The 24995-nt window shown below is 39.6% G+C and overlaps 1 protein-coding gene across 1 annotated transcript in view; it reads left to right on the top strand.

Moving 5' to 3' along the window:
* LOC309477794 (NACHT, LRR and PYD domains-containing protein 3-like) overlaps nucleotides 1-21532 on the top strand; it is a 105079-nt gene extending 83547 nt beyond the window's left edge. Inside the window, exons 7-9 of the mRNA XM_082141205.1 lie at nucleotides 851-1024; nucleotides 18394-18567; nucleotides 21397-21532. Coding sequence (XP_081997331.1) covers nucleotides 851-1024; nucleotides 18394-18567; nucleotides 21397-21403 — 355 coding nt within the window. The 3' untranslated portion in view covers nucleotides 21404-21532. The remainder of the gene's footprint in view (nucleotides 1-850; nucleotides 1025-18393; nucleotides 18568-21396) is intronic.
* Nucleotides 21533-24995: the final 3463 nt, after the last annotated feature.

Here is a 24995-nt window from a genome sequence, read left to right as displayed (position 1 = left end):
ATAAGACAGAACAACATTAATGATCAGTTTAAATGGTAATCAGTGTGTCAGCAGATATGTGCAAAGGTGTAGCATTTATGAAAGACAACAGTCCAATCATTCTCAGTCCATGAAACCTCCAAGAACAACAACCATCCCAAAGCGACAGCGCTTTCCCTCACTTGCACCAGCAGAGGTCCTCGTTGAGCTCTGATTTGAAAAGCTTCGAGTAATGAACCTTTTTCGATACAATTGTGTTGAAAGCTTCGCTGGTTCAGAAAGCTTCACTTCGCCATCACTAATATTTTTGTCATGTTTAGGTTGTAGGAAGCATAGGAAGAAGAAGATCATGTTCAAAAAAGGCTTTAAAAATTCCATACAAACAAACAATCCAAAAGGCAAGCGAGCAAACCAATGTAACCAAACCAATGAGAAATACAGCAACTTAAATAGTAAAGTAAAGGAGGGTAATTAATGACACAGCTGAATAGAATGACTAATCATATTAGTAACCATAGTAACTCATGAGTGGCGGGAAACTAGAACAAAGGAAACATGTGACTGAAGATAAACAAATTAAAAGTCCATTAAAATTAATTGAACAGAACATAACTGTGACAATTTTCCCCAAAATGTGCCATTTCAAAAAATAGTACGTTGGCAAGCGGATCAACTAAAAATGTATCTAGGTGTGTGCAAGTCAGAAGACAGTGTCGGTACAGTGTTGGAGAAATTATGAAGACTTCATGCTTTAGACTGGACCTGTCAATCATGTCATGGATTAAGTCTCTGTTTCTGATTGTGAAGTTCCTGATTATCTGAGCTGTAGATCCTGAACTGAGAGACTGAAGAGTGTCATTGTTCTCTACAGGTTGTGGGAATGTGGTGTTACAAACAAAGGTTGTGCTGCTCTGGCTTCAGCTCTGAGATCAAACCCCTCACACCTGAGAGAACTGAATCTGTCATGGAATAAACTAGGAGACAGAGGAGTGAAGGTGCTCTCTGGTGGACTGAAGGATCCTCACTGTAAACTGGAGAAACTGTGGTAAGATTGTATAAATGTGTCAACATTAGGGGTGTAACGGTACACGAACATGATGGTTCGGTACGTACCTCGGTATTGAAGTCACGGTTCGGTACAGCAGGGGGGAGTAAAATAAACACAAAATTGCTTTCTCTTTTTTTTATTAAACTGTTTTTTTTTTAAAAAAGTGTATATGTGTTTAAATAAATATTATTTTAATTAATTTTCTTAAGGATAAAAAAATCGATGTTATTGATTAGGGTTGGAGATGAACTGTGCAGGATAGTGATCGACAGGAGCAGGATTGGGCACTCCTGCTGTAAACTATATTAGGAGCTAGGGGTGGGAATCACAGGGTACCTCACGATACGATACACGAAACACGGCTCACGATAATAACACGATACAGCAATTCTGCGATAATCGATATATTGCTAGACAATTCTATAATGATACATCACAATATCTGTCTCACTGAAAACAAAATGCCTGTGTAAAGGTTAAGTGCAGGTTTTCTCTCTTTATTAAAATCCAATCTGTTAGAAAACAGCACAAAAAGTTTTTCAGTCTGTAAATTAAATTAAACATTTTAAGTAAATTACATAGACAAATCCACTGATAGACGCATGCTTTCAAATGCTCCCGTGTGTATCTGTGTAAGCCCTCGGTGAAGAGCGTCAAAGATGTCTATTTACTACAAGTTTTGTTATCAACTAGTCTAAAAGTAAAAACACTCTAAAGACTTGTGTATATATGATCCATTTGAGCACTTAATATATGAATCAAACTGTCAAATCCCATAATAATAAAATAAATCAGATTCTGAAGCACAGTTACTTTTTCTATGTTGAAGTGATGGGCATTTGCTTGCTTCGGCTATCTCATCTACTACATACCTACTATGTCCTGAATATGGTTACGCATGGCTCTAGTGGAATTATATTACAAGTAAAACGAAAATAAACAGCAGGTGCTTCATAGTCGACTGCCAACCATACATAGACAAAACACAACGTAAATGTCCAGGCCTGGTCTTCTCTCGTCTTCCTCTGTCGTCACGCCTCCTCTTATCCTTCACAGCTCCTGGGACTCCAGACGGTTCAGTGCTCAGTGACGTTCATTAACCCTCTGGGGTCTAAGGTGTTTTTGGGGTCCTTGAGATGTTCTGACATGCCCTGACATTTGTGCTTTTTTCAGGTGCTTATAAACATATTAATGGCAAAGGTGTAATTACACTCTATTTAGCACAAACAGGGCTACCATAATATGTGAGCAACATGTATGTACATGCTTGTATTTTTGAGATAATAATGTTTATGCATGGTTATTGAAAAAACTAAAAACTAAAGTTTCTGAAATAAGGCCACAAAACACATACTAAATATGTGGCAATAAGACTTGTGACTAATAGATGTTGTCGCCTAGAGTTTTTTCTTCAAAATGATGTGAAAATCATCCTGCCTAATAATTCACATAAAACAATACATTGATTTAAATTTTGTAAGACACTTTTTGTTTGGAAAGGCAATATGCGAGTGGGCGTCAACGATCCAACACCATCATGCATATTTAGTGGTTCGCACCTGAGAAGACAATGGGGCCCGCATACTTAATGAGCCATTCATTCAGGTGTGTCACTGAGCCACAAGAAAGAATGCAAGAGCAATATATATATATATATATAAGGGGTGTAACGATACGCGTATTCGTATCGAACCGTTCGGTACGAGGCTTTCGGTTCGGTTTTCGGTACGCATTACGTACCGAACGGTTCGTTGGACCATTTTTTCTGCCGACCAAAATTTCGTTATTTAAAATGAAGGCGGGTCGCGGGTGGCAAGCGCGCTCATAGAGGCTGGCGCGACCACAACATCAACTGGCAAATGCAATGTAAGGAACGAAACTGAGCTACTCGTATTGTGTTTGTGTGGACCGTTTATCAGTTTTGACCTGTGAAGCGGGACTCGCGAGCCCTATGCGCGAGCCTGATCAAGCAACACCACACAGCGCTAAGAGATCCAGACTAGTAAAGAAAGCATTTGAATTTCAAATGCTTTTTGAATTCGCCACTGAAGTAATAACATCGCTGCGAGATCTATTGAGAAACATGCACATTTCTCTGTTATTAACGGATCAAACAGCGCTGACGTGGAAACCAGGAAGAAACATCGTGCCATGAATGAACTGGCCGGTGTCCACAGATCAGCAACATTCACTGTGGAATGGATTTGCTGTAGTAACACTAACTGCAAGGTATGGAAGTTTGTCAGGAATAGTGGGCTATAATGCTTTCAAGTAACATTACGTCTGTTTTATTTTGACATTATGAATACAATTGCTGCCCTCAAATGTTAATCTGAACTAAAATAAACCTTTGTTTATAACTAGCCTACTACTACAATATTACATTTCATTTTGTCCAAGGAGCTGTTTTGTTTTATATGCTCATAAGAAGAGTCAAGTATAGCTCCATTATTGCTTAAAAAAAATAAAAAAAAAAATAAAAAAATCATTCTTTATGATGTTAGTTTCATTAAATAAAATAATAATAATAAAAAAATTTAATTCAAGGAAATTTCTCTGCCATTTATTTATTTTTGCTGTAGCCTATGGAAAACGTACCGAACCGAACCGTACCGAACCGTGACACAAGTGTATCGTATCGAACCGAACCGTGAATTTTGTGAACCGTTAACACCCCTAATATATATATATATATATATATATATATATATATATATATATATATATATATATATATATATTCTACCAAATTGGTTCACAGTTGGAAGCATCTAATTTTTATTTTTTTTTCACAAATTGTGCTTGCAAATTGTATAATATCCAAGGAAAACATGTCTAGTAATTGTGCAGTTAATTCTCATACTGTATTTTCAGTTTTGGAATATGTATCCTCTCCCCAAATTTGTCACTAATAAAACACAATAAAAATTATTTAAAGAGAAGGCTTATATTTACCTTTTAATAGTTTGTTTACATCTACCTTGTACATATATTTTTTTTATTAAAAAGGTTACAATTACAACAACAATTCAAGTGTAATCTTTCTTTGTAAAAACTAAAGTATACATTTTATCATACATATTTCAAAGTTAAGGATTCATTACTTTGAATATAGCCTAGGCTACATTGGAACAAACACTATAACATATTATTTGATGACTTTATTTTTGACAAAACATACTATATTTAACATATGAGCAAAAATTGGCAAACAAAAGCTTATTTGAGGTGGCAGATATTTTACAGTAAAAATGTATAATCTATCCAAAACTAGTCAACGAAATGTTGTCTTTTGTTTTTATTATAAGAAATATAAATGTTAATTTGCAGTTTAATACGTTGCTTATACAAATACATTTTATTTCAACATATTTCAGTCGATTTTTACTCATCTCAGTATTGCAATACAGTTTGCTAAAAGCGGATCATTCATTCACACACAGAAATGCGATTCAAATTTAAACCGTCTTTTTGCGAGTTGTGGTAAACAGCGCATCTCTGCCGTTCATTCATTCACACACAGAAACGCGATTCACTTGAGAATGAAAAAAAACTTACTACAGTATTCCTCAGCTCAGCTGCGAAAATACCAGCACTTCTGAGGTACATTTTCCATTATTATTATTACGATAGTATTATTCCTCACAGCGCTGCGATACGGTGTAAACAAGTACAATGATCTGAATAAACTTGATGTGTTTTCTCGAGCTGATATGGGGGCGTTCACAGTTTGCGTGGATTGTCTCAGTCATTTGCGTTTGAATAGCGCGCGCTCTCCGTGGGCGGGGTCAAATTAAAAATAATGAGCTGAGATGAGAACGACTGACATCTCTCTTAGATGTAGATTTAGAATACATATTACATAAACTGAGAATATTTGTTTTTTTTATATAAATTACTTCATTTAAAAGAAGAGAAATGCCTGTGTGTCTGTATGCCTGTTTGACTGAGTATTTGCTGAGTTATTGTTCATTTTCGGACGCGTTTCAGAATGGACTTCACTGACAGAGAGAAAGCAGAACTCACATCATGTTTATTTTTCTTTATTTGGCAAAAAGCACAACACTTTGTTTTTATTGTGAGTATACACAAAAAAAATACACACTTAACAGGATCGATTGATGTATGAAACTTGTTTGTAATATCAAAGTCAACAGTCAGTCAGTCAGTCATATTTATTTATAGAGCACATTTAAAAACAACAACTGTTGGCCAAAGTGCTGTACAAAGTGTACACAAGTATCCTAATAAGTAAACATAAAACCACAGATAAACAATGCACAAGACAATGGAAACCACTAAGCCCACTTATGACCATAAGCAGCAGTAAATAAGTGGGTTTTAAGCAAAGATTTAAAATCAGTATATGTTGGGGCAGTCTTTATGTAAGATGGCAGATTGTTCCAAAGCTGTGGAGCCGCCACTGAGAAGGCACGATCTCCTTTTAATTTTAAACGTGTCCTTGGAACAGTCAGCTGTAGACTACTGGTTGACCTAAGATTTCTAAAAACATTATGGTGGAATGAAAGGAAATCAGAGATATATGGAGGAGCCAGTCCATGCAATCCCTTATAAACAAACAACAGTGTTTTGAACTCAATACGATGTTTAACTGGGAGCCAGTGGAGAGAGAACAATACTGGCGAAATATGTTCTCTTTTCTTTGTTCCTGTTAACAATCTAGCAGCAGCATTTTGGACTAGTTGAAGACGTGACAATAGGGACTGTGAGACACCCAAGTATAGTACATTACAATAATCTAATCTTGATGAAATAAAAGCATGTATCACAGACTCCATGTCTCTGGGTGATAAAATTGCCTTAATTTTTGCAATATTCTTTAACTGATAAAAGCAACTTCTGACCACACCATTGATCTGTTTGTCAGAAGTCAGAGCAGAGTCAAAAGTAACACCCAGATTTCGAACATGTGTATGGCAATTGCCAGATAAAGGTCCCAATTTACCGGCAACAACCTCTGTGAACGTAGATGAGCCAAAGATTAAGACTTCCGTCTTGGAAGCATTTAACTGAAGGAAGTTGGCAGACATCCACTGTTTAACATCTCTCAAACAATCAAATAAACACTGCAAACTAGAGTCATCCTTTGGATGTAAAGGAACATAACACTGAGTATCATCTGCATAGCAGTGGTATAATACATTATACTTGCTAAAAATAGTATACAGCGGGAGCATGTATAAGGAAAATAAAACAGGACCCAAGATCGAGCCCTGCGGAACCCCATATAAAACTGGTGCACGAGCTGACAAGTAATTGCCCGTCTCTACTGAGAAGGTTCTATCCTTTAAATATGAAGCAAACCAATCCAAAACACAACCTTGGATACCAATTTGCTGTAAACGATTTAAAAGAATGCCATGATCGAGAGTGTCGAATGCCGCGCTAAGATCCAGCAGAATTAAAACAGCACATTTACCAGAGTCGACAATCAAAAATAAGTCATTTAGTACTTTAAGCAGTGCAGACTCTGTACTGTGCTGTGATCTGAAACCAGACTGATATTTATCCAAAATACCATTTTCCTGTAAGAAGGAAGAAAGCTGATTAAACACAACCTTCTCCAAAACTTTTGATAAAAATGGCAATTTAGAGATGGGGCGATAGTTGTTCAAAACTGTTGGATCAAAGTTAGATTTTTTGAGCTGTGGCTGCACAATGGCATGTTTAAAATATGATGGAACTATCCCACTAACTAAGCTACTATTAATTATTGACAATAAGCTAGGAGTAATAGAATCAAGTATATCTGTTAAAAGGCAAGGATAGACAACATCCAGTGAGCAAAAGGTGGACTTCATTTGTCGCAAAATTTGTTGCAGATGACTATGAGACACTAGAGAAAACTCAGATAGATTTGTTAAATTCTGTGATGATAATGACTGAAGTAGGTCCAAAGAAGAGTCCAAAAAACATGATCTTATAGCATCAATTTTGTCGCAAAAAAACTTTAGGAAGTTTTCACAGGCCGTAGGAGAGGGATCAGGATATAAATTCGAAATCGGATTCAGCACATTATTTATAGTATTAAATAGTATTTTTGGGCTGTGTGCATTTTTAGCGATAAGCTCAGAAAAGTATTTTGCTTTTGCGAACTTAACAACTTTTTGATATTGGATCATACAATCCCTAACACATTCATAAGATATTTGTAATTTGTCCTTCTTCCACTTCCTTTCTGCTTTTCTCCATTTTTGTCTAATAGCCCTAGTATCATCATTAAACCAAGGGTGTACACAGTTTCTAGTTCTCTTCAATTTAAACGGGGCAACGACATCCAGTATGTTTGAACATAACGTATTGAACATATTCACTAGCTCATCTGGGTTTGCTCCAAGACTGTTTAACTCAATTTATGTTCACTAATAAAAAAAATTCACTAATAAAATCCTTATTATACTTCGGGGGTCTGTAAACTAATATACATAAAATTGAATTACAGCCACAACAGAGTATTTGTTGTCTCGTTTGAACTGATAAGAAAAAAAGCGAGCAAATCACGCCGGCGTGATAGCCGACCTCAGGGGGTTAAAGGGATAGTTCAACCAAAAATGACAATTAAATGACATTTTCATTTAATGAAAATTAAAAGTGAACTATCTCTTTAACATTCACTCCACCGGCCTCACTCCGTTTCCGTTTCCGCGCCCTGCTCTTCACAGGAACATTAAATCTTCTTTATTTTTTCTGTGTAATCTATTGTTTTCAATGTCGACTAGTAGCAGTTTTATTGTTTAGTCGACTAGTCTTGCACATCCCTATTAAAAATCTTAATAATCTTAGGCTAGTTAACTTATGTTCACATTTCCCTCATTCATGTGTTAACACTACCTCAAGGAGCCATGAAGTAGTGATGCTGAGAGCAGGGAAATCTATTTAAAGCACCTTTTTCTATTAATTTAAATATCGATATTTGGTGCCAGCGTATCGATTATCGTATAGCATGGAGAAGGACAACGATATATATTGCTCGATCGATATTTTGTCCCACCCCTATAAGGAGCCCTTCATTACACATTACTATAATCTCACATTTTACAATTAACAACAGAGCCCAAATTATTAAATTAATTTGCTATTTATTTTTAAATAAAATAATCAACGCTCAACAAAAAAAAAAAAAAAAAAAAGAATGCACATAGGGTAGGTTCTGGATTAACTTCTAAATATAATTAAAAAATTAATTTTCTACTCCACTTCATTTTTGAAATATAATCACTTGACCAATCTATTTAAACATACATTAAATAACCAAGACAGGTTAAGTAAATATATGAATTGGCTAATATAGTGCATATATGAAATGCTTCTCTCTAGAGTTAATCTCTCTAGCGAACTACCCTGCGGTCGACACTAAATGCACGAGGTAAATGTAATGCTACGTGAGATTTTATTCTCAAGATGTTTTATTGATATCTTTCCGCAGTCGAAACATTGGATTAAAGATGTGAACATATCGAGTGATCTTCTTCTTCTGCACATTTTACTGCCGCACGCCCCCTTTTGGATCAGAGTGTGGATCGCTTGTGACTGAATGTATTCGTCGTTCGACTGCATGCACTGGACCATGACATCCGTACCGTACGATTCAGGACGAATACATGTACCGTTACACTCCTATCAACATCCTCCATATTCCTCCCAATGTAAATATTGAAAATTACAAAACAGTAAAACAAAATTAACTCAAAAGCCTAAAAGACTGACAATGGCTGCGTTTGAAACCGCATACTCAATGAGTAGGTACTTAATTTCAATAAGTACTTACTTAACGAGCGCTAAAAGAGTAGGTACTTTATAGCCTGATCTTGTTGAGTATGAATGTGAACCGGACATCTGCCATGTTGACGTTATCATGTGACCTATGACGCGTTATCACAAGCGCAACAACTTAAAAGAATTCATCTATCTGTAAATATCTTGATATTGATTAAACTTGCTCATTTTGTGGTCTTTTTGAAGAAACTGCCGCCCATTTATTTTGTGAATACATTTAGGGTGGATTTAAGTTCTTATATTTAACCCTACTAATGTGACCCACCGTTTTATCCTTAACGATATTATTTATTTTTATTACAAAATCCCAAAATTGTCATCTCTTGAATATGTTGTTAATTTCTTTATTTTATATCCAAACATTTTCATCCACATGCAAAAGTGGCTTACTGCTTTATGTTTTCCTCTTTTTCTTGTTGACTTTAACTCTCGTTTCAGCCCTCAGGCCTAAGCCTATAAATAACAAAAAATATATATATTTTTAAATTATTTAAGAAAATATATATATTAAGATATTCAACCTTGTAGGTTCTTTTTTCCTGTGTATAAAATCTTATATTATGTATGCAAACCCATGATATATATATATATATATATATATATATATATATATATATATATATATATATATATATATATACTGTATATACACTCACCTAAAGGATTATTAGGAACACCTGTTCAATTTCTCATTAATGCAATTATCTAATCAACCAATCACATGGCAGTTGCTTCAATGCATTTAGGGGTGTGGTCCTGGTCAAGACAATCTCCTGAACTCCAAACTGAATGTCAGAATGGGAAAGAAAGGTGATTTAAGCAATTTTGAGCGTGGCATGGTTGTTGGTGCCAGACGGGCCGGTCTGAGTATTTCACAATCTGCTCAGTTACTGGGATTTTCACGCACAACCATTTCTAGGGTTTACAAAGAATGGTGTGAAAAGGGAAAAACATCCAGTATGCGGCAGTTCTGTGGGCGAAAATGCCTTGTTGATGCTAGAGGTCAGAGGAGAATGGGCCGACTGATTCAAGCTGATAGAAGAGCAACTTTGACTGAAATAACCACTCGTTACAACCGAGGTATGCAGCAAAGCATTTGTGAAGCCACAACACGCACAACCTTGAGGCGGATGGGCTACAACAGCAGAAGACCCCACCGGGTACCACTCATCTCCACTACAAATAGGAAAAAGAGGCTACAATTTGCACAAGCTCACCAAAATTGGACAGTTGAAGACTGGAAAAATGTTGCCTGGTCTGATGAGTCTCGATTTCTGTTGAGACATTCAGATGGTAGAGTCAGAATTTGGCGTAAACAGAATGAGAACATGGATCCATCATGCCTTGTTACCACTGTGCAGGCTGGTGGTGGTGGTGTAATGGTGTGGGGGATGTTTTCTTGGCACACTTTAGGCCCCTTAGTGCCAATTGGGCATTGTTTAAATGCCACGCCCTACCTGAGCATTGTTTCTGACCATGTCCATCCCTTTATGACCACCATGTACCCATCCTCTGATGGCTACTTCCAGCAGGATAATGCACCATGTCACAAAGCTTGAATCATTTCAAATTGGTTTCTTTAACATGACAATGAGTTCACTGTACTAAAATGGCCCCCACAGTCACCAGATCTCAACCCAATAGAGCATCTTTGGGATGTGGTGGAACGGGAGCTTCGTGCCCTGGATGTGCATCCCACAAATCTCCATCAACTGCAAGATGCTATCCTATCAATATGGGCCAACATTTCTAAAGAATGCTTTCAGCACCTCGTTGAATCAATGCCACGTAGAATTAAGGCAGTTCTGAAGGCGAAAGGGGGTCAAACACAGTATTAGTATGGTGTTCCTAATAATCCTTTAGATGAGTGTGTATATATATATATATATATATATATATATATATATATATACCTCATAACTGTTACAGAGGAGGCTCCCGTACCGCCTCCTCCGCACCACCGGAGGGATCCGTCTCCTGAATATTAATCATATCATTTTGAACTCCATTTCCCATAATGCTTCTCACCTGGGACTGATTGCCCAACACACCTGCACCTCATTTACACACACATATAAGCCACTTCCACACACCACATCTCTGCGAAGTCTTGATTTGCCCTGGTTGTCACTACTGAGCGTTATTCCCTGTGTTTGCTTCTTGTATTACTGACCTTGGACTGTTTCACCATTTCCTGATTGTTTCTCTGCCTGGCCTGACTTGGATTGTTTATTGGACACTGATTATTGCTGCCTGCCCTGACCTCTGCCTGTTATACGGATGTTCTCTGTGATTCCTCCATTGATCTGTCTGCTGTTGTTGACCCTGCCTGTACGACTATTCTTAATAAAGCTGCAAATGGATCCTACTGAGTCTGGTGCTGCGTTACAGAAGACTTCGCCAAAACCTGATCCAGCAGCGGTTACGCAACTGTTCACAGAATTGTCAGTTCAAGCTTAACAACTCACGTTGCATCACCACCAGCTTAACCATCTGACGACGCTTACTGAGGAGCTAGTCAAGGATCTACAAGGTCTCTGTGCGTTAGTGACTAATGCTCCCTCTGTACAACCTCAAGAAGTTTCTCCACCCACCGTGAGTACTCCAGTTAACCCTCGACTAGTCTTTCCTGAAAAATTCGACGGCACCCCAACAAAATGCAAAGGTTTCCTGCTTCAATGCACACTCTTCGTCGATCAACAACCATCACTTTACTCCAATGATTCCAGCCGAATTGCATTTGTATGTTCACTACTCACAGGAAGAGCATTAGAGTGGGCCACTGCTGTCTGGGGACCAGATGGGTCATCTTTCACATCCTTCAGGGCTTTCCTTCGACAGTTTCGCAACGTTTTTGAGCATCCTACTGAGAGAGGAAGTGCTGGCGAACAACTGCTCCATCTTTCCCAGGGAAGAAGAACAACAGCAGAGTATGCATTAAGCTTCCACACGCTCGCTGCACAAACCAACTGGATAGAAGATACACTAAAAACCATTTTCAGAAAGGGATTAACTGTTGAACTGCAATCTGAGCTAGCCTGTCGGGATGAAGGCAAAGACTTGAATCAATACATCGATCTGGCCATACAAGTTGACAATCTAATCCGTTCACGACGTTCTACCCGAACATCACATCGCTCTTTCCAAGAATCAACATCCGATCATGAACCGATGCAAGTTGGTTTCACTCACCTCACGCCAGAAGAACGTGAACGACGAATGCAGAATCACCTATGCTTGTATTGTGGTCAGTCTGGACACATGAAGTCTTCCTGCCCAGTTCGTCCTTCGTCCAAGTCTCCACCGGTGAGTTCAAATGTTAAAACCCACACAATATTATCCAGTCTCACTCTACCTGTGCGTCTGCTAGTCCAGGGTAATGCTATTTCAACCACTGCTTTAATAGACTCAGGAGTAGCAGGGAACTTCCATCTCTCACAAATTTGCTGTACAGTGTAAACTACAACTGAATCCCTGTCATACCTCCCTGACAGTGGAGGCGCTAGACGGGCGACCCCTTGGTGAGGGCAAAATTCATCGCATAACAGAAGAAGTCAAGATGCACGTTGGATCCCTACATTCCGAATCCATCAAATTCTACATCATCCATGCTCCATATCATTCCATCATTCTCGGGTTTCCTTGGTTACAGACGCACAATCCACACATCTCTTGGAGAGACGGTCAGATTATTCAATGGGATCACACTTGTCACAGTCAATGTCTATCCAAAGTCATGCGTATATCCTGTCCAGTCACAGTTTCCTCAGCACCAGAGCCAGAACTAGAAAACTTACCATCCGAGTATGCCGATCTCTCTGAAGCTTTCAGCAAGAAAAAAGCCTCACAACTTCCTGAACATCGCTCGACTGATTGTGCCATCGATCTAACTCCCGGTACCACACCCCCAAAGGGAAGAATATTTCCTTTATCCCAACCTGAGTCCGAAGCCATGAAGAACTACATAGAAGAAGAGCTAGCTAAAGGTTTCATCAGACCTTCCACATCTCCAGCAGCCGCAGGTTTCTTCTTTGTGAAAAAGAAAGACGGAGGGCTTCGACCATGCATCGATTACCGGGGGTTGAATGAAAACACGGTCAAGTTCAGATACCCTCTACCACTTGTTCCAGCCACCTTAGAACAACTCCGTCAAGCCAAATATTACACCAAACTAGATTTACGTAACGCTTACAACCTGATCCGCATCCGCGAAGGTGACGAGTGGAAAACAGCGTTCTCAACCACTAGTGGGCACTATGAATACCTGGTTATGCCCTTCGGCCTGGCTAACAGTCCTTCCGTGTTCCAGTCCTTCATGAATGACATCTTCCGGGATATGCTGGATAAATGGGTGATCGTATACATCGACGACATTCTGATCTACTCAAACTCCATGGAGGAGCACATCCGTCAGGTCAGATTGGTCTTACAACGTCTGATTCAATATCAACTCTATGCCAAGGTCGAGAAATGTGAGTTTCATCAGACGAGCATGTCTTTTCTGGGGTACATCATCAGCCAAGAGGGGGTAGCTATGGATGAGAAGAAAGTCCAGGGAGTTTTGGACTGGCCATTACCCCAAACCATCAAAGAGCTACAACGTTTTCTGGGGTTTGCGAACTTCTACAGGCGGTTTATAAGAAACTTCAGTCTCATAGCCGCTCCTTTGACTGCCATGACCAAACTTCACACTGCTCGTCTGCACTGGACCACAGAAGCACATCAAGCGTTTCAGGATTTAAAGACACGGTTCACATCAGCACCCATTTTACGTCATCCTAATCCTGAACAACAGTTTATTGTAGAAGTAGATGCCTCCAATACAGGAGTAGGAGCTGTCTTATCGCAACGGCAAGGTAATCCAGCCAAGATGTACCCTTGTGCTTTCTTTTCCCGCAAACTTTCTCCAGCCGAACGTAACTACGATGTGGGCAATCGTGAATTGTTAGCTATGAAATTAGCTTTGGAGGAATGGCACCATTGGCTGGAGGGAGCAAGTCAACCGTTCATAATTCTCACCGACCACAAGAACCTCGAATATCTACGATCCGCCAAACGTCTTAATCTCCGCCAGGCCAGATGGGCTTTGTTCTTCACCAGATTTAATTTCACTGTCACATATCGACCAGGCACCAAGAACACCAAAGCTGACGCTCTCTCCCGTCAAACCGAAGAAACAACCCAAAAATCCCACTCCTGAAAACATCCTTCACGAACATCTGCTAGTAGCTCCCGTTCAATGGGATATCATCACCGAAATTCAACAAGCTAACCTCCAAGTACCACCTCCCGCCGAATGTCCAGCGAATCTCCTCTTCGTCCCAGACCCACTATGTTCCCGCCTCCTCAATCAGGTGCACTCTTCACCAAGTTCTGGTCACCCTGGAATCACTGCCACCACACAATTACTCCAAAATCGCTTCTGGTGGCCCACTCTTCTGTCAGATACCATCAAGCATGTTCAGAGCTGCACCAATTGTCACACCTCCAAATCACTCCGAAAATTACCTGCTGGTCTCCTAAACCCACTTCCCATACCTCAACGTCCCTGGTCTCATATTGCCATCGACTTCATCACCGACCTGCCTAATTCCCAAGGATACACCACCATACTCACCATCATGGATCGATTCTCCAAGGCCTGCCGATTAATCCCTCTAACCAAACTTCCCACTGCATTCGAAACAGCAGAGTTCCTTTGCAACCAAGTGTTCAGATTTTATGGCTTACCTGAAGATGTAGTATCTGACCGAGGACCTCAATTCACCTCCAGAGTGTGGACAGCATTCTTCAAGCATCTAAATGTCAACATCAGCCTTACCTCAGGTTACCATCCTCAGTCAAATGGTCAAACTGAACGCCTTAATCAAGATGTCATCCGCTTCCTCCGATCTTACTGCCAACAACATCAAGCTGATTGGAGTAGATATTTGTTCTGGGCCGAATACGCCCAAAATTCACTGGTCAAACCTGCCACTGGCATAACTCCCTTTAAATGTATACTTGGTTTCCAACCTCCTCTCTTCCCCTGGTCCGGCGAACCCACAGAACTTCCATCCATCGCCGAATGGCTACACAAGAGCGAGGAGGTCTGGGATCAAGCACACACTCACTTACTCCACGCTGTCAGACGACAAGAGCAACAAGCCAACCGCCACCGCCGCCCAGCTCCAGAGTACCACATCGGCCAATGGGTATGGCTTTCCACCAGAGATCTACGACTCCGACTTCCATGTCGCAAACTCAGTCCCAGGTATGTTGGTCCGTTCCAAATTGTTAAACAATTATCTCCTGTATAATTTCGCCCGCTAATTATCGTATTTCTCCTACTTTTCATGTTTCCCTGCTAAAACCTGCCGGTGGTCCGAGGGGAGAGCCGGAGGAGGGAGCCGCCTCTCAGACTCCCCCACCTATTCTGGTTGACGGCGAGGAGGCGTATCGTGTGCACAAGTTGCTTGACTCTAGACGTCGGGGTAATATTCTCCAGTATCTAGTTGACTGGGAGGGGTTCGGTCCGGAGGAGCAATCCTGGGTCAATTCAGGGGATATCCTGGACCCCACTCTCACTGAGGAGTTTCACCGGATGCACCTGGAAAAACCGGCCCCTCGACCTCGTGGAAGGCCCCGGCGTCGTTTGCCTCCTCGCGTCAGGAGCCGCTCGCAGGGGGAGGGCTCTGTTACAGAGGAGGCTCCTGTACCGCCTCCTCCGCACCACCGGAGGGATCCGTCTCCTGAATATTAATCATATCGTTTTGAACTCCATTTCCCATAATCCTTCTCACCTGGGACTGATTGCGCAACACACCTGCACCTCATTTACACAAACATATAAGCCACTTCCACACACCACATCTCTGTGAAGTCTTGATTTGCCCTGGCTGTCACTACTGAGCGTTATTCCCTGTGTTTGCGTCTTGTATTACTGACCTTGGACTGTTTCACCATTTCCTGATTGTTTCTCTGCCTGGCCTGGCTTGGATTGTTTATTGGACACTGATTATTGCTGCCTGCCCTGACCTCTGCCTGTTATACGGATGTTCTCTGTGATTCCTCCATTGATCTGTCTGCTGTTGTTGACCCTGCCTGTACGACTATTCTTAATAAAGCTGCAAATGGATCCTACTGAGTCTGGTGCTGCGTTACAATAACATCAGTAACTCGACAGCCCTACCTAGAACGGTTTTCGCAGCGTTTGTAATGTCTGCACAAAGGGCAGCTGTGTGAAGATTCGCCTTTGGAGAAAACTCAAAAAATGTAAGTATCATTAATATTAAAAATGTATATTGCCCCAGAATAAATTGCATTGCTATCCCACCCCAAAACATACAATAATAACAACAACAATAAATGCTGACCAATACTTAATTATATTACTTTTTACTGAAAATTATATAATTCAATAAAACAAACAAAATGTAATGTATGTCATATGACATAGCTATGCATGAATACACTCTAGATGTGTATATAGTGAACATATCTACATTTTCATTCAAACAATTAATTTAAGCATTAATTAATTAAATAATTGTATTTTATTTACTGACAACAATGAGAAATATTAATAAATTAGTAAAGAATGAATGTAAGTCACCATCACACAATAAACAAATGCATATACAAGTCCTACAGGCGCTGAACCCCAAATCCTACTGCCATCTCAACACAGCGGTTCCCATTCTGTGGCTTTATTCTGATGAATCAGCTGACCGCCAGAGGTGAGCCGTTCCTTTGTGCCGGAGGTTGTTGCATGATGTGTTGTGCTTCACAATCTGAGGCAATAAGGGCAGGTGGAGTGATAGAGGGTCTCATAAGGACAGGTGGAGTGATGGAGGGTCTCATAAGGACAGGTTGAGTGATGGAGGGTCTCATAAGGACAGGTGGAGTGATGGAGGGTCTCGTAAGGGCAGGTGGAGTGATGGAGGGTCTCATAAGGACAGGTGGAGTGATGGAGGGTCTCATAAGGACAGGTGGAGTGATAGAGGGTCTCGTAAGGGCAGGTAGAGTGATGGAGGGTCTCGTCCATGGCACCATCTCCAGGATTCAGCTCTGTGCTCTTCATCCTCAGTGATCACACCAGTCTGCTGACATTTCAGATCCTACAAAAATGCACAAACATAACACAAAAGCAGTCATTTTAACCGCACAATGTAATTTGATTTCAGTATTATTTAGAAGACAAAAACGCTTTTTTTCACAAATGCCGCCATCATCTTTCCTTGCAGGTCCTGCTCCACCACAAAAGCTGTGTAGCAAATGCACAGAAATCAAGAATCAGAAAAGTGCTGTAATAGCTCTGTTTGAAATTACAATAATATAAACTACAACTTAATATTGAAATAGTTGTTGTTATTCATTTCTGTAGTATACTCACTCAAAGCCTTTGATGGCAGCATTCAGCTTCATGAGCCACTCTCCACTGGATAAACACACATCTGTTCATCTGTCCCTGTAACATCCAGACAAGATTCACGTTACCTCTGTGATTTATGAGCTCAACACTACATTTACATGTTGAGGTTGTTTTAACTTTTTATCCAACATAAATGTTCCTCAATTTGTCAACATTACTAATGGACAAATAAAATAGATAACTTATGTTTAGTTACTTTATAGATTTGTTCTATATAAACACACATACATCACTCAGATGTCTATTTCATGTTGTGATGTGCTCTTCTGCAATACTTATTGAAGATTTTAAGACGTATATGTTTTATGTAAATCCACTTTAGAGGCGTAACTTACGTGTCCTTACATACATAATAAAACGTGTTTTTACAGCAAAATCACAATTAAACTACACTTTACACCTTCAACAATTCAACAGTTTACTCTACAGTAGTTCAACACATGCAATTTTAACACAAGGAACCGTGTTTACTCACATTTGAAAGCACCCGCGTCACTGATCTCTGTGATGTTTGATAATGACGTATCCTCTCGCGTGGCCTCCTGGGATAGAAAAGTATTCATCGGATGAGCACTCGTCCTGGCCGGAAGCATTAAGCCATCTGGAAACTTCTCGCCTACTCTTTTATGAATACTGATGTTTCGAACATACTTTTTTCTTTCACGTACTGTTTTCGCATTCTATATAGTAGGAAAGTAGGCATATTTGAACGCACGTCGAACGCATAAGTATACGTACGTCCGAATCTCGCAATTATTAGTACATCACCCAGGTAATTCTCGCCTACTCTTTTATGAATACAGAGGATTCGTACATACTTTTTCGCTCGCCTACTCTTTTTCCCATACTATATAGTAGGGAAGTATGCGGTTTTGAACGCAGCCAATGTGTGCTGTAAGAAAACTTCATTAAATTCTTTCAAAAGTGACATAATTGTAATTATCATTATGATGAAAACATGAGTTAAATGATTATGACATTTTTTCTGATATTGAAATAAACCCCCTGAAGCAGCATGTAGAAGCAGGTCTGAACCTTAGACTGGACCTGTCAATCATGTCATGGATTAAGTCTCTGTTTCTGATTGTGAAGTTCCTGATTATCTGAGCTGTAGATCCTGAACTGAGAGACTGAAGAGTGTCATTGTTCTCTACAGGTTGTGGGACTGTGGTGTTACAGATAAAGGTTGTGCTGCTCTGGCTTCAGCTCTGAGATCAAACCCCTCTCACCTAAGAAAACTGGATCTGACATTGAATAAACTAGGAGACTCAGGAGTGAAGCTGCTCTCTGATCTGAAGGATGATCTGCATTATAAACTGGAGACGCTTGAGTGAGTAGTGATGACTAAACATGTTTGAATTTTAACATAAATTTTAACAATTTATAGTTAGAATAAAGTATATTAATGTTTATTTTTATGTCAAAACAATACAATGTATCACTTGTATCATTAGCTGCAATTCTAAGGGGTGGTTTATTCCTTTTGTAATCCGATCGAGAGGACATGTAAACACTCGATCGGATTGAGAACAGAAACTGGAGAGTACTGCGCATGTGCAATGCCGTAGAAATAGCGAAATGACGTATGAATGGCAGATCGAGCTGTTCTTCCTGTTGAATAAAGTGTCATAAATGAGTGTCCTGTCATTCTGTAATTCTCTTAGCACTCATCGTCTGTGAAGTGGAGCAGGACAGTCCTCGTTTCAGACTCTCATCCACAGAACACACAGTTTTGGGCACAGGAAGGGGCTTTACTGCTGGATAAATACAAGCAGCACGGCTCAACGGTTCATGTGCTCTACAATGCATAATTAGGACCCGAAATAGATAAATATTAAGTCTGCGTTTTAAAACAAAGAAAAGGAGGATGTTAGTATGCAACAACAGCAGGAAACTCGGTATATTCGTGCAGTGTGTGCATGTCAAAAGATTAAATCCCATCAGAATCTTTTGACATATAAACACACATCAACTAGGGGTGTAAATCGGAGCCTACATGACGATTCGATACGATACCGATTTCTTAAGCCAACGATTCGATTATTTTCGATACTTCAGAATTCCCCGCGATACGATTCGATACGATTCAATACTAGATTTTTACATGATATCTATTAAGTTTCAAATAAATCAACAAAAATACTATATAATTTGCCTTTTATTGAGAATACAGAATACAATTGCATGTCACAAAGAAATTGTTTTTCCACCTCCACGAATGAATGTTGTTCATTATGTCGCCTTGTTGAGGTAAATTGTAGTTTTCCTTGCTTTACCCCGGTCTTAAAGTAAAAAAGACGACTGTGAAAAATAGTAGAATTAAATTAAATACATTTATGGTGAGATTACTACAATTTCATGTCAATCTGTGTTCATTTTGACCACAAAACATGCGCTGTCACTTTAATTCAGCGCGTGCAGCACAGCAGAAATAGACTCGGTGTGGAAACGATCTCTGCACTGCTGTATACGCACCGCAACTGGAACGGATAAACGGACCGCAACCGCGTGCAGTGTGAAAGCTCTGACCTGTTAACATGGGTACTGAATAAAAAAATACGCACCGCATACGCACTGCAAACGGGGTATGTGTGAAACGGGCGCAATCAGACAAACGGCAACATCTCTTACCACTGCTCCATCTGTTTTCCTGAAGCCAAAATACATCCACACCCATGACTTGACGCCGACTGGAGTGTGTAACATTTCACTGTCATTGCCAGCTCGCTCTGAGGGATCCATCGCTCTTGAAAGTCAGACTCAACAATGTGTGTGAACATAGATAGACTGTGAAATGTAAGTAACGCGTGTGAAGCGGTGTGAAGTAGAAGACAATAATGAGGTTAGCGCCACCCGCAGCTTAGTAGGTTGTACGCATTTTTCAGAGCAGATCGCTGAAAATAGACAGGCGGCAAAATAAACACATGAATCGATACTCTTGCGGACGCATCGATGCATCGAATCGTCGGCTGTATAATCGATGCATCGATACGAATCGATTAATATTTACACCCCTAACATCAACCCGATCACTTTTTAGCGTTCATGTAAACACCATTGACTATGTTTACATGAACTCTCATAATGTGATTGTAATGAGATTTAGTCGTGTAAACACAATACTTCAATCAAATTGATTCGATTAAGCTAATAATTGAAGTAACCATAATCTTAGCAAAATATGTGCCGTGTTGATGTACACACATGTGAACACCTTAAGGGATAGTTCACCCAAAAATGAAAATTAAGTCATCATTTACTGACCCTTGTGTTGTTCTAATGCCATTTACCCTTCTTTCTTTTCCAGACCACAAAAGCAGAAATTTAAAGAAATGTCCCACTCGCGCTCGTCCATATAACATTTCTTTAGAATACTTTTTTATATTTTATACTTTTTTCCATTTTTGGATGATTTTTCCCTTTAAACTATTCCGCTCTGATCAAAGTGCACATGTGCTGGTACGTACACGGATATGACGTGTGTTGTTCACACAACTCCATGAATGAAGTCTGATATTATTCTGAAGTTTTCCCTCCGCTCTGAATCGCTGAACTCACTGCCACCAGTGTCTGCTGCTTATCTTCATCCAGAGACAGTGTGAAGAACACAATGGCAGTGTAGGAAACCCTGTCTGAAGCGGCATTGCTATCACAGTTTGATGTTCATCACAGCGCAGAATAACCATCCAATACGTCGATAAAAATGTGTTTAGCGTTTGACTTAAGTAGATTAAAGCAGTGACCAGTAACACTCCTACTCTATGTGAGTTCATCATTTGTGCTGTGCATTGGGGAATGAGAATAATGGTGGTCAAAATAACCACACTTCTTATAGCGCATAATCAGAATGATGAAAATTGCATTATTTTGAATATCATTTGCAATAGAAGATACTAGCAAATATTTATTACTATTTATTTGTTGGCATAAATAAAACTGACCCAATGACAGAAAGAGGACAGTCATACAGGATTATGGATAAGAGTCAAGGGTCATCATTCATGGTGGTTTGGATGCAAAAATCTAAATTTGAATGGTTAAGAGATATTTAAAAAATTGTACATCACAGGGTTATTTTATTATCTCTGACTAATAGTGCAAATAGTTTGTTTCAGTTGTTCTACAGTGGATAATTTGACTGTCTGTGTTTTACTGACAGGTTTTAATGGTGAATGATTCTGACCTTCTCTAGATCAGCTGATGGAGAATAAAGAGCCGCTACAGACACATCACATTCAACAGAATCAACACACACAAACCCATAGTGATCATCACACACACATGTGTTTGTGTAACTTTCCAGAATGATTCAATCCTTCATCCAGAGTCAAACATGGAAAACTTTTGTTTCTTCTTCAGAACTGACATTTATACTGGTGACCCATTTTACATGATAATATTTCTAGTTGTTTGTGAAATATAAAAATATATATATAAATGCTTTACATTGGGTTAAAGCTACAATATGTAGTTTTTCGCCGCTAGAGGTCGCCTATTCAAAGCTTGATGACGCTGAGATTGAGCGTGGAATTATGGGAGTTGTTGTCTTCATCTCACAGCCGGTGGAAAAGAATCCGATGGGACTCGGGCAGAAATCATGTTCATGGATGAGATTATTAATGTTACTGTAGTATGAAGCAGAGCAGGGCCAGTGCTGTGGAGCGGGACGAGCGATTGCTAATGAGAGACGAGCGTGAGACATGACTCAGCTGAACTTTTATTATGTCGCCGCTTCTGCTTCTTCGGGTCAAGAGTATGTGGAGTAATACAGCGCTGTTTTATCATTTACATTTGTCTGTTGATTAAAAAAAAAAAAAAAAACATTACTCTGTGCGTTCGCTTGGCAGCTGCTATACACACAGTGTTGTAGTCTATGTGATACGCAGGTATACGCCGTATACCCACTAGGACATCAATTCCCAACCTGGGGTCCGCGCACCCCTCAGGGGGGCGCCAAAGAGCACAGGGGGTGCAAGTCTTTAACTGGTTTGAGGTTGAGGTAAAAAAAAAAAAATATATATATATATATATATATATATATATATATATATATTTGCACATGTTAAAAAATTATGATAATATACTACAATAGATAATGTATACAAAAGTCTGTATATAAACTATATTTATTTTTTGTTCTTGCTTAAAATTGTAGGCAGGCTACTTAGTAGGTCAAACCTCCGTGACCTCTTAACCTGTGACCCTTGCTGTCATCAGGTCAGCTGCTGCTATCATCCTCGTTTTTCCTGCCGCCACGGCATCACTATTTTATGAACGAAAACATGTCGGAGAAATTTAAAAGTGCTGATGACTCCTCTGAATCAAAAAGGAAAGTAAGGCTATTTCTGAGAGTTACCTCAATTCCGGTTTTATTGAATGACAGGACAAGTTTCGGCCAGAATGTTTCATTTGTGGCGAGAAGCTAGCTAATGACAGCATGAAGCCAAGCACAATGAAACGACACCAAGAAACAAACCACCAGGAGAAGATCCACGGACATCAGAAAAGCATTTGAAAGAGCCGGCAGTGATTTACACAGAGCCACGGAGGCGTCATTTGAGTGTTCGCTATTAATTGCCAAGGCTAAAAAGCCACACACTATTGGAGAGCAGCTAATCAAACCCGCCTGCCTGAAAATTGTAGAGAGACTGTGTGGCCCACAGGTGGTGGATAAAGTGAAAACCGTCCCACTCTCTGATAACACTGTCAAACACAGAATTAATAAAATAGCTGGAGATTGTCAAAACCAGCTGCACAAGACACTTAGAAATATTCCCTTTGCCGTTCAGTTGGATGAAACGACAACAGTGTCAGACGAGTCTGTGCTCATCGTTTATGTGCAATATATTCACGGTGAGGACTTGAAACAAGACATTCTTATGTCTACCAATCTAACCACAACAACAACAGGACAAGATATTTTTATGGCTGAGGATTCTTACCTCTCATCAAACAACCTGCCCTACGAGAATCTTGTTGCATGCTGCACTGATGGCGCTGCAGCGATGATGGGCAAAAACAAGGGATTTAACAGCCGATTGAAGGAAAAAGCCCCGGGATGTGCTATTTTTCACTGTATGTTACATCGCCAAGCCTTAGCCAGTAAAAAAAACTTTCAGAAGACCTCAGTGACACCCTGGCTACTGTTGTTAAAGTTGTAAACTTCATCAAAGCTCGCCCTACTGTTGTAAAGTTTTCTTTTATCGAAGCAGAGACCAGGAGACAGTTGGGATCACGTTCAAACAGAAGAGTTTCTTTATTTGAGCGCGGCTGCGGTTTCGTCCAACATAATCTAAAGTATATACATTTACATGGTGTCTTTATAGGCATTTTAGGAGGAGGGACTTTTGAAGGTGGAGACAAATTCAAACAAAGCATGTAAATGAGTATACAGGTTAAGGAACCGCCCCAGACCGGCAGTCTCAATTTAATCAGCATACCTATTCAAATGCTGATATTGGCCAGGAACTCCGGTTCCAAGGGCCATCCCAGAGCCATTAAAGACAAAGGTGAACGATTCAATGTCTGGGCTCCGAAAGGTGAGAATCTCAGTGATCTGACTCATTTAAAACACAATAGAGATTGCAACTTTGCTGACATCTTAACCTTAAAAGCTAAAATCAGTATTCTTCACCGTGATGTTATGTAAGGAAGCATATCTGAAATAGATTCTTAAATTTGTAACCCTTCACTACGAACAAGAGACTGTTTGCCCAGCTGTGTGAGGCAGGGGCGGATCTAGAAAAATATTTATGGGGTGGCGAGAGGGGGGCAGGAATTTTTGAGGGGTGGCAACATATGGCAGACGTATATATACTGAATTTAATCACAGTTAAATTGGCCATAACTTTTAATTCGTTGCTGCCAATAGGGATGGGTATCATTCGGTATTACTACTCTTACCAATACTCCTTATCGATCCGGTACTTTAACGGTATTCTTATCGCTTCTTTTTGTTATATTAAAAAAAAGGGGAAACAAATAATTTAGAACAATTAATATTGCTTTATATTTTGAAATGTAAAATAAATATCTATAGCAAAAGAAAAAGCAATGCTTTAACAAAACAAATAAAACATGTATGTTATGCAGAAGCGTGCAGGCTTTTGTGTTTTATATAGACAGACAGGACACCAAAAACAAAGTACAAACACATGGTCAAAAAAAAAAAAAAAGTATACAATTAAACAAATATACAAATTATATATCCAGTGCTTTAATTTCAGTAATGTCTACTGACGTTACTGTTCAGGAGTAATATGGGCTAAAAAGACATCTAATAAAGTCAGATTTAAAATAACACTGCATAGTTTATCATAGATAGATTAAAGCTGATATCATTCAAGAGCTGCGATTGATTTTCTCTTTGCCTTTTGTTGTTTGATTCACATTAATGGAGCAATCGTCAGCAGGTTTATTAGACTGCTGCCTCTTTAAGACCTAATGCAGATCCAATCATTATTACGCATCATATTTTCTCCCAACAATTAACGCCCATACTTAATCCTATTGTATTTGTTATTTCCCCAGTTGTAACCTGGTTTCATTGCTGTGATATCTGAGAGGAATTGGATGTAATAGGACTGCTTAGCTAATCAAATGATCGATCTCCTAACTGGCACTGTATTGTGTGTTGTAACGTACGTCGGCGTAACAGGGACCATCAGTAAACGTTATGGATACAAACAATATTTTTTATTTTTTATTAAGCTGTTCTTGTCTTTACTAAAATCAAAATTAGGCTAATCAAAGGGAAGA

The sequence above is a fragment of the Leuciscus leuciscus genome (genome assembly GCF_965113295.1).
Source record: "Leuciscus leuciscus genome assembly, chromosome: 16".
Lineage (NCBI taxonomy): Eukaryota > Metazoa > Chordata > Actinopteri > Cypriniformes > Leuciscidae > Leuciscus > Leuciscus leuciscus.
The sequence above is the reverse complement of the archived record's forward strand: the minus strand, read 5'-3'. Positions and strand labels throughout refer to the sequence as shown.